The sequence below is a fragment of the Chrysochloris asiatica genome, unplaced genomic scaffold (genome assembly GCF_000296735.1).
Source record: "Chrysochloris asiatica unplaced genomic scaffold, ChrAsi1.0 scaffold00192, whole genome shotgun sequence".
Lineage (NCBI taxonomy): Eukaryota > Metazoa > Chordata > Mammalia > Afrosoricida > Chrysochloridae > Chrysochloris > Chrysochloris asiatica.
The window spans coordinates 4,360,700-4,371,610 of NW_006408710.1; the positions used below are offsets into that span (position 1 = coordinate 4,360,700).

Below are 10,911 nucleotides of genomic sequence, written 5' to 3' on the forward strand. Positions count from 1 at the left end.
CCTTGCGGTTCACACTGAATTTGCAGTCCAGCGCATTAACCCACAGTGCCACACCAGGGCTCTTATAGGCCTTTAATCCTCTGTTTCTTTTCATTTTTTTGCAACTGAATTTGGACTGGCATAGGAGAGAGGAACAGTCGGTTCTGACTCATAGCAACCCTGTATAGGTTTTCCAAGGAACAGCTGGTGAGTTTAAACCGGTTGTAGTTCAAATCAACCTTGAGGTCAAGTGCTTATCCTACAGCATCACAACAGGCTGCTGCGAGAGTCCCCTAAACGTCCCTCACCTCTCCCTTCAAATAAACCCGGGATGGAAGGGGTAATGGTGTGGTCTCCAGTCTCCTGCAAGCTTGCAAATTCATACCATGAAATGAATTTGAAATAAACACTGACAAGACAGGAAACTCAGAGACTCCGAGTTTCCTGTAGGTCCCTCTAATAGATTGAGTTATGTCCCCCTAAAATATAATACGTTGTAAATCTTAACTTCTATGATTGTGGTTATAATACCCTTTGAGAATGGGTTTGTCTTTGCTATGTTAATGAGTCCAGATTAGAGTAGGATATGTTTGGAGTCAATCTCTTTTGAGCTATAGAAGAGATGTTACAAGTGAGTGTAGAAGAGGTAGGGGAAGATATAGAACAAGCCACATCAAGGTTAGCCAAGAGCAGAGGCTCAGAAGCGACAAGGACCTTCCTCAGGAGCTAATTGAGAAAGTCTTCCCCTGGAGCTGTTGTCAAATGCCACACAGCAACCCTGTATAGAGTTTCCGAGGAGTGGAGGGTGAGTTTGAACTGCTGACCTTGTAGTTCAAACCAACCTTTCTGTCCAGTGGTTATCCTACAGCGCCACAGTTGTTGTTGCTAAGTGCATTTGCATTGGTTCCGACAGGCGCACCCTGAATTCGAATTTCTAGTCTCCTAAACTGTGAAGAGTCCTGGTGTAGCACTGTGGGTTAATGTGCCAGACTGCAAAGCCATTTGAACTGCAAGGTCGGTGGTTCAAGCTCACCAGCGGCTCCTCGGAAACCCTATACAGGGTCGCTATGGGTCGGAATCGAGTCGACAGCACTTAACAACAACAACAAAACTGTGAGAAAATACATTTGTATTGTAGAAGCTCTAAATGAGGCTGCTAACCTCAAGATCAGTAGTTTGAAACTACCAGCAATTTTATGGGAGAAAGATGAGGCTTTCTGCTCCCATAAAGATTAACAGCCTCAGAAATCCTATGCAGGGTCACTAAGAGTCGGAACTGACTCCCCGACACATAACCAACACCAGAAAACTGTGAGAAAATACATTTATATTGTAGAAACTCTAAATCACTAAACAGCCTCCTACTTTCCAAGCCCTAAAGATTTAGCAAGGCGCCTGGTTCTCTGCCCTCACACCAGCTCAAAGTGGGGCTAGAGTTCCCCACAACATTACCATGTGATGCTTGCCTAAACTCAACACTTGAGGGCTGATCTCCTGACTTTGGCTCTCTGAGGGAAAACGTGCCACCCGCCTGAATTTCGAAGTGGGGGCACCAGCAGTTTGGAAGCTCTGCCCTCTGGAACCTTGTTTCAGAATGGAGCCCGACACTCAGCAGAAGTGCTGTGTAGTTGGGCCACTATGATTCTGCAGCTTCCAGAACCCCATAGGACGCACCCTACCTGGGTGTCACCCTGTCCACTCCCCACTCCACTGTCGCTGAGTGTGGAAAAGGCGCAAGACAATAGTTTCACTCTGTCTGCTCTTTGGCATTGTGTCTTAATAGTGCCTTCTCATCTGTGAGTTTATGGAGACATTTTCCTGTTAAACACCGGAAATAATCACAACTCAATAGGACATCTTGGAGGACCAGCAAATTACAGCCTCTTCAGACAGAAATGAAGTCATTGTGGTAGAACCCACCTGCTCAGGGGAAAACTGTATCAAACTGGCCAGAGATCCTACCTCTCCTGACTGGGCATCCCCAAATCGTGTAAGGTGGTGATGCGATAGGGAGGAGAAGGAACACCTGTGAGGTGCGATTCTGTGATTCACTCAGGATATTTTTGAGAATGAATTCAGCCCGCTGGCCCCGCGGGTTTGCCACAATCTCAGTGCCCCTAGGATGAGCGTTTATTGTTTCGTTCTTTTTCATTTTACAAGGCAAAAATCCTCCAGCTGAAACTTCTGTAAGATTTTAAAGGGGGGAAAGTTGAGTAGGACGGGGGATGGGGTACCCCTGAAAGATAACTTGGTCTGGGATATTTCCCGGTGAATGTTATAGGGATGCACTGAGAAAATTCTAACGGCGCGCAGTTCCCAGTCCCAGATTAAGATAGATATTTTCAGACAATGATTTAAAAGGGGGGGGGCACATTTCTGTGGAGATTTCTTTGGGCTGGGGCATCTTACTCACACTCTTTCTCTTTGCACCTCCCTGGCCAGCCGCTAGTTTTGACTCTTTATTTGGCTCAGGCTCGTCTCCTTCCCCACCCCCAGGCGCTCTGATGAATGACAGCTATCAGAAGGCCCAAGACCCAGCTTGATCACAGGGGGTAAAAGCGGCTAACGCCCCTTAAGCAGCAACTCCCCCCGCCCCCACCTTACCCATTCTTTTCAAAAACAGACGATAGAAGAAAACTGGGTTTCCTCCCTGGCCTGCAGTTTTAGGGGGCTCCGGGATTAAGCAGTCCGGGGTAACAGTGCTGGACAAGTAGGAGAAATATACATGCAGACGTATACATGCACAGGCGTTTACGGAACCTGTTGCTGGGAGAGCTGGCGGCCTAAGCCACAGTGGAGCAAAAAAGTCCAAAGGTCACATTTATTCTGTCCGACAAGAGCTGTGCACTGCACACCTACGAAGCTATCAGGTACTTTCCTGCTCCCCCCACCCCCTCTTTTCTTTCTTTTTTTTTTTTTTTTTTTTTTTGCGGTTGCTTTCCCGCCCAAAGCCTGTCCTGAATTCGGGATGATCTGCAGGCTCAATTCCCAAGGGAATTCATATACTGCTTTAAGATCCAAAGGCAAACGCGCTCCACGCCCTGTAAAAAGTACTACGCACTCAGGAGTGTTTACAAATCGGGCAACGAACCGCAAGGTCAGCAGTTCGAAACTACCAGCTGCTCTATGGGAGACAGATGAGGCTTTCTGCTCCCGTGAAGATTTACAGCCTCGGAAACCCTGTTCAGGGTCGCTTTGAGTCGGAATCGACTCTACGGCACATAACAACAACAACACTAAGGAGCTCTGGTAGCGTTGCGATTACGAATCGGGCTGTGAACCGCAATGTCAGCGGTTCGAAACTACCAGCTGTTCCGCGGGAGAAAGATGAGGCTTTCTGCTCCCAAAAAGATTTACAGCCTCGGAAACCCTGTGCAGGGGTCGCTATGGGTCGGAACTGACTCCTAGGCATATCACCACCACCACCACTATGGAGAAGCGGTAGTGGGGGACTGGGGTCGTTTGGTAGGGCGCTGGAGATCGCCTTCGCTATCACCTCCATTAAACGTTGCCCAGGATAGAGATGAGCCCCTACTGACAACAGATAAGACTCACTCACTATTTGTGTCAGAAATTTGGGGAGGGAGATTGGGAACCTTAATTCTTCCGCCCACCACCGTCTCCCAGACGGAAAACTGCTGCACTGTTTGAGCCGTCCTGCGGAGTTTTGCCGAAACGCGCCCTTAGCCCGAGACGCTAGGCTCCTACCTACTACGGAGGAGATATCGACAGCCCCCGCCGGGGAAATTGAGCCCGGCGCCGGACAGGGGCGCAGAAAACAGGAGAAAGGGGGTTCTCAGACTCCGGTTTCCGAGGTTCCCCCTGGGATCCACTCGGAACTCCGAGTCTCGGCTCCCGAAGGCGGCAGACCTGGAGACGCTTGCTCAAGGACCGCATTGAGGGCTTCGTAGCGTAAGTTGTACAGCGGCGCCCCTTGCCTGCCCTTGTCTGGACCTATGCCTTTTTCCTTCTAACACCCACCAGACCTGCAAAGAGCTTAGCTCTCCCCATGTTTAGCTCTTGGCCGATTGCTCCGGCTAAAACTGGACCAATAGCCTCAGTTTCCAAATCTGTGACATGAACACAACATCTGGAACGACTCCCTGACCCGCTGTCTCTGAGGTCCTCTGGTCGGGAACTGAGAAAGAGCATCCTCCAGGGGCAGGGAAGAGAAGTCAGGGGCGACCAGCGAAAGTCTCATCTCAGAAAATCCGGGCCGTCCAAGAGTGGGGGTGGCGTGTTCAGCAGCGGGAGGCATCAGTTTCTAGAAAGGCAAGACCGACCCACTAGCGAACGGATTCTCGCAAGCAGCAGAGAGCTAGGCACTGAGGTAGGGCAGGAGGGGATACCCTTCCGGTGGCCTCGATTTCCTCTCTCTGTGCAGGATAAAAACGTAGGCAGCTCGAGTGCTTCTTTTTTGTGTTCCTGTACCTGTCTGGTGTGTGTGTGTGTGTGTGTGTGTGTGTGCGCGCGCGCGCGCGCGCGCCCGCGGGTGTACCCAGACCCATATAAATGCACAACTCCAACGTTCCCCTGAGCAGTCCAGAAATGGACCCGCGCGGGAAAGATATCAGGTAGGAATTCCTGCAGAGATAAATCTCAGCTGCAAAGCAGTCCTGATTGAAAGAAACACACACCCCACCACCACCACCACCATCCAAGTTTCCCAACTCCAAGGAACAGTAGAGAAACTACTGTCCCTTGGAGTTGCAAACGGTTTCTGGGCTTTTGGCGCCCCCTCTGGATATAGCTAAAAATTGCAGTCCACTTTTTAAGACCACTGATTGTTTATAAAATATTCCACAAGATACATGACTGTGAAATGCTTGCACTAAACAAACCAAAAAGGTAGATAGCACCGTAGCTTATCACTTAAAATCCTACATTTCACGTATATCTCTTATGACATAATTATACTCAAATGTATTTTTATGTGTCCGTATGTATCTTGACAAAACATTTTAGTCAATTATTCAAAATATCTTAAGGACTTAGTGGCGCTCACTGCCTTCGTGCCAGAAAACATAGGAATTACAATAAAATACAACTAAAATACAGACGCTGTGTTTAAAAGTTCTGCTCAGACATCTGTAAGTCTCCTGGATCCGGTGTCGCAAAATCAGTTACTTTCACAAATACAGGACAAAAAAATCTGTATATAGTAACCGGGACTTTTTTTCCCAAGAAAGGACGGTGCGTTCTTACACTTTTCGCGAGTAATCAATCACACAGCCATAAGTATCAGACCATTGTATTGAGGCCTCTCAAACTCGTAAACGTACTATATAATACAAGAGGAATCTGATGTAAGTCACATCCGTTTAAAAAATAAATGCCGTTTAACAGGGTCTTAACTTACTACCTTTTGAAGAGTTCCGTTTTCTATCATAAACGTCGGCTTCTTCGAAGGAAAACGAGAGGCAAAGGTTTGTTTGGTTTGGTTTGGTTTTCATCTTCAAGAGAAAAAACACGTTGTTTTAGATCTTGCAATAGTGTCTGCAATTTGCAAGCCAGAATTAAGCAAGTCTTTTATACGATGCGGGCCGATTCAATCATTTAATTCGAGGCAAACATTTCCACGAGCAAGGAAGAGGGAGTTTAAAATCAAGAGTTTTCCCGAGTCGTGCGTGTATTTGTGATTCTGAAGACACATATCCGCAGACTGCTAAGATTTTTCTTCTCTCCCCAAACAGATAACTCCTTGCATAACCAACCTGTATCCGGAGGAGTTGGTGTAAACGCAAAGGTAGGGCTGAAATCATACTTTGAAAGACATCAGAGGTACCCCGAAGCCCTTCCCCCAGGACTGCCAACTGTCTGCGGGTCGGAAGGGACAGGAGAAAAGTCATTAGGACAAGTAATTCACCCCTCCAGGTGCTTGGTAAAGGAACAGGAAAGCAGGCGAGCCGTCCAATTCCCCTAAAACGGGTGTTTTGTCTGCGTCCTTGCCCATTTGTCCGGCCTTTTACCAACTAAATGACCCGCCTGGGCCAGGCCGCTCAGGCCGACCCATTCGCCAAGTTCGGTCTGGAAAAGTTAGAGGAGTTTGCAAACTCTTTTCCAGTGGCAATTCTGCTGATGTTTTGAACTCGACCGAGAGGCGAAGATTAGAACGTCAAAGAAATTGCGCTGTCACCAGGGAGCGCCTGGGGAGTGGGGGTCGGGGGGGGGGGGGTCTGGACAGGAGAGGGCCTGGTCAGAGTTCAAGGTCGGGGTGGCGCGGGACATTCCCCGCGAGCGCCCGGCTCCGGCATTGAGCCTGCAGCTGCCGCCAGCCTGCGCCGGGACTTTGCTTTCCATTGAATCCCTTTGCAAGAGCGTAGCTACAGCCCAAGCAGCCGCGCCAGTCCCGGCGAAGCCGAGCATGTTAATCTATTTATATGGATTATTACGGAGGAACAGCGGGCGTTGAATCACCCAAACATTTGCTCCCAAACACCATTTCTAAGCACTTTCGGAGTCGGCTCCAGGAGTGTAAACGGGGCTCCGCATTCGGGAGCGCCTGCTTTTCCAATCCTGCAAACTCCAGCTCTAAGTCCCCCGTGCCGGGGTGGAGGTGGCGGTGGGGGCTGACCCTAGTCTAGACACACACACACACACACACACACACACAGACTCGCCAAGACTCGCGCGGAGACAGCACCCAAATTCTGACAGACCCAAAGTAAAGCAAACTTACACACTAGGCCCTCCCGGCCCCCCCCCCCCCCCCCCCCCCCCCCCCCCCCCCCCCCCCCCCCCCCCCCCCCCCCCCCCCCCCCCCCCCCCCCCCCCCACTACACCAATCCCTCCCCCCCCCCCAAAAATCAGATCCAATCAGCAGCCTGTCAACCCGCGCTACGCTGCGATTGGCTGAAAGCAGCCTGCCAACCCGCGACGCGCTGCGATTGGCTGAAAGTTTCTAAGGTGAGGGGGAGTATTTATTAAAGAGACCCCGGGCTGGGAGCCGGAGAACTGAGAGCGGAGGTTGAGACTGCCGGGAAACTTTGGCGGCGCTGCGAATTGCCAGCTTCACCCCGGGAATTTTGCTTAGCTGGAGGAGGAGAGAAGGGGTGCAAAAGCCCCCCCACTTGCGCTTTTTTCCCCTCCTCTTCCTCTCTAAGTCGCCTTCTCCCACTTGGAGCGGGCCCTGCGAGCTGGCCACCCCGCGCCCTCCTAAGTATTCGCCGCCGCAGCCGGGGGACGCGCCAGCCTCCCGGAGAGCCACTTGCTCTGCGTCCCGGCAGCTGAAGGGAGAGGAGCTCGCGCTTCGCGTCCCCGAGCCGCCGCGGCTGCTCGCCTTTCCCGGCCAATCGCCTCCTGCCCCGGGCCCGCGCATGAATCTCCTGGACCCCTTTATGAAGATGACCGACGAGCAGGAGAAGGGCCTGTCTGGCGCACCCAGCCCCACCATGTCCGAGGACTCGGCGGGCTCGCCCTGCCCCTCGGGCTCCGGCTCGGACACGGAGAATACGCGGCCCCAGGAGAACACGTTCCCCAAGGGCGAGCCCGATCTGAAAAAGGAGAGCGAGGAAGACAAGTTCCCCGTGTGCATCCGCGAGGCAGTCAGCCAGGTGCTCAAGGGGTACGACTGGACACTGGTGCCCATGCCGGTGCGCGTCAACGGCTCCAGCAAGAACAAGCCGCACGTCAAGCGGCCGATGAACGCCTTCATGGTGTGGGCACAGGCGGCGCGCAGGAAGCTGGCCGACCAGTACCCGCACCTGCACAACGCCGAGCTCAGCAAGACCCTGGGCAAACTCTGGAGGTAGGGAGCCGGCGGACTCGCGGCCCGAGTGGGCGCGCTGCGATGGCTGGGAGCGCGGGTCCAACCGAGCGGGGAGCAGGCACGGGGCGGGGGTGAGGTGACGACTATAACTTGGCTCGAAGTGTGACAAAGTTCTTAGATGTCTCTCCGGGGAGGAGTGGAGGGGGGTTTCGGATGGAGAAGAGGGGTGGGATAGCCCGAGGATGGGAGGGGACTTGTCAGAGGCGCGGTGGGAAGGGGCTGGCGAGACCCGATCGCCCGTCGCACGCCGGGAAGTTCAGTCCCCAGGTGGGTGTTTGGGTTGGTGGGAAGTGAAGTTTCCCTCTCTCCTCTGTCGCGCCATCGTGGTGCCCAGCACCCGTGTAGAGGGGCTGGACGCGAGGCGGGACGGCGGAGAGCTGGATTCCAGGAAGCGAGGGGAGCACTTGGGGAGCTTCTGTGGATTTTCCAAGATATTTTAAAGGGAGTTGGAGACTTTGGGAGGGAAGCGAACTCTAGTAGCAAAGGCGCTTGGAGCGGCGGCAGCCCAGACCTGTTTTGCTGGAGTTCCAGAATGGCAGAGAAGGGGGCGGGGCAGAGTGACCATTCGGATCGGACTCAAAGAGCCAGACTGCTTATCTTTTTCTTTCTTTTTATTACTATTAATAGTGTTACTTAAAGCGCGGTTGTGCGCCGCGGCCCAGACTCGAAAAAGGGAAGAATTCGAGACGGGGGCGGGGCGTGGGGGGGCGCAATGTGTTAAGGAATCAGGAGCTCGAGTTACCTCCCCCTCCCCACCGTCCTGACAGCTCGGCCGCGATCCTCTGACCCCCCTCCCTTTCTCTTTGCCTCCCTCCCCCCAGGCTGCTGAACGAGAGCGAGAAGAGGCCCTTCGTGGAGGAGGCGGAGCGGCTGCGGGTGCAGCACAAGAAGGACCACCCTGACTACAAGTACCAGCCGCGGCGCAGGAAGTCGGTGAAGAACGGGCAGGCGGAGGCCGAGGAGGTCACCGAGCAGACACATATCTCTCCCAACGCTATCTTCAAGGCTCTGCAGGCCGACTCCCCACACTCCTCTTCTGGCATGAGCGAGGTGCACTCGCCTGGAGAGCACTCTGGTGAGTCTCCAGGGGGACCACCCCACTAACGTGACTCCACACACCCTGCCCGGGCCCCAGGAGGGCCCTAGCCACACACACACACACACACACACACACACACACACACACACCAATCCCTACTCAGTCTCTGCAGCGAAGCAGATGAATGTTTGATTTTGAGGTTTATGGCTTTCCAAGACATGCGGCATCATTTCTTTGCGGCATCATTTCTTTGCGCCCGCTCCCCTAAAACACACAGTAGGCTCTGGGACAAGTAGCAGTTTGGCCTTCCGGACCCTCGAGGCCTCAGACCCTCCCCTGATAAAAGGAGACTGTTGAGTTAATCATTCCATGGCTTATCTCCCATCACAGTATACCTCCCGCACAGGTGTGGAACCTTATTACCCCGCAGCCTAGAGGGAGGGTCCCCAGAGGACTCCAGAATCCACCTTTACACAGCCTTAGTTGATTTTCTTTCTCTTCTGTTACCTGCAGGGCAATCCCAGGGTCCACCGACCCCACCCACCACCCCCAAAACCGATGTGCAGCCTGGTAAGGCTGACCTGAAGAGAGAGGGGCGCGCCCTGCCCGAGGGGGGCAGACAGCCTCCCATCGACTTCCGTGATGTGGATATTGGCGAGCTCAGCAGCGACGTCATCTCCAATATTGAGACCTTCGACGTCAATGAATTTGACCAGTACTTGCCACCCAACGGTCACCCTGGGGTGCCGGCCACCCACGGCCAGGTCTCCTACACTGGGAGCTATGGCATCAGCAGCACCACAGCCACCCCAGGGGGTGCGGGTCACGTGTGGATGTCCAAGCAGCAGGCTCCGCCCCCACCCCCGCAGCAGCCCCCACAGGCCCCCCAGGGCCCACAGGCGCCCCCTCAGCAGCCCGCTGCACCCCCTCAGCAGCCCGCTGCACCCCCACAGCAGCCGCAGCAACAGCCAGCGCACACGCTGACCACGCTGAGCAGCGAGCCTGGCCAGTCACAGCGAACGCACATCAAGACAGAGCAGCTCAGTCCCAGCCACTACAGTGAGCAACAGCAACACTCTCCGCAGCAGATCGCCTACAGCCCCTTCAGCCTTCCGCATTACAGCTCCTCATACCCGCCCATCACCCGCTCACAGTACGACTACACAGACCACCAGAACTCCGCTTCCTACTACAGCCACGCAGCCGGCCAGGGGTCCAGCCTCTACTCCACCTTCACCTACATGAACCCGGCCCAGCGGCCCATGTACACCCCTATCGCCGACACCTCCGGGGTGCCCTCCATCCCGCAGACCCACAGCCCCCAACACTGGGAACAGCCCGTGTACACACAGCTCACCAGGCCCTGAGGAGACAAAGGGTATGGTTCCCAATGATAGAGAAATAACCGAAGCAAAAAAGAACCCACCAGAATCTCTTTGGGACATTTTGTTCTCCTGTTACTAAAAGACATTCAATGAAAGGCAACGTGTACCCAAATTCCAAGACGGAAGCATTCTCTTTCCAAACGCATGACCAGCTTCTTGAGAATCAGTGGACAGTCCACTCCCGCGGCTAGAGGGCCAGCAGGAAAAAGAGACTGAACTGAAAACCTTTATCAAAGCAAGTTTAAGGGAGAGTAAGCTCAGTCTCCCTACCTGTTCGGACTTTGTAATTATTTTTTAGCAGTAATTAAAGAAAAGAGTCCTCTGTGAGGAATATTCTCTATTTTAAATATTTTTAGTATGTACTGTGTATGATTCATTACCATTTTGAGGGGATTTATACGTATTTTTAGATAAAAGATTAAATGCTCTTATTTTTTTCCAACAGCTAAATGACTCTTTAGTGAATCAGTATGCCCTAGCTTTTTCTTGCAACCCAGAGTATTTTTGTACAGATATGCTTTCTCTTTAAAAGAAAAGGAAAAAAAAAAAGCAGCAGGTATGTGTGTTGGTGTATTAACATTAAAAAAAAAAAAACAAAAAAAAACATCATCACCACAACACAAAATTGTGTCAGGTGATCAGTTTTGGGGTTTAGTGTTGCTTAATTCCACAGGTTTTCTGATTTGAGGAGAAGCTGCCTTAAATAATAATAGTAATCAAGGCCTTATTTTTGCAAACAT

At 52.5% G+C, this 10,911-nt stretch overlaps 1 protein-coding gene across 1 annotated transcript; it reads left to right on the forward strand.

Moving 5' to 3' along the window:
- The first annotated feature begins 7,073 nt into the window (after nucleotides 1-7,073).
- SOX9 (SRY (sex determining region Y)-box 9) lies at nucleotides 7,074-10,245 on the forward strand. The gene is made up of 3 exons (XM_006872297.1): nucleotides 7,074-7,726; nucleotides 8,569-8,822; nucleotides 9,300-10,245. The coding sequence occupies exons 1-3, from the start codon at nucleotides 7,296-7,298 to the stop codon at nucleotides 10,151-10,153; spliced, it is 1,539 nt and encodes a 512-aa protein (XP_006872359.1). The 5' UTR covers nucleotides 7,074-7,295; the 3' UTR covers nucleotides 10,154-10,245.
- The last annotated feature ends 666 nt before the right edge of the window (nucleotides 10,246-10,911 follow it).

What these genes read in the sequence shown, in the direction of transcription:
- SOX9 (XM_006872297.1), top strand. Translation starts at nt 7,296, where the DNA reads ATGAATCTCCTGGACCCCTTTATGAAGATGACCGACGAGCAGGAGAAG. An exon ending in ACCCTGGGCAAACTCTGGAG is followed by an intron (nt 7,727 to 8,568) that starts GTAGGGAGCCGG and finishes CCCTCCCCCCAG; the next exon opens with GCTGCTGAACGAGAGCGAGA. An exon ending in CTCGCCTGGAGAGCACTCTG is followed by an intron (nt 8,823 to 9,299) that starts GTGAGTCTCCAG and finishes TGTTACCTGCAG; the next exon opens with GGCAATCCCAGGGTCCACCG.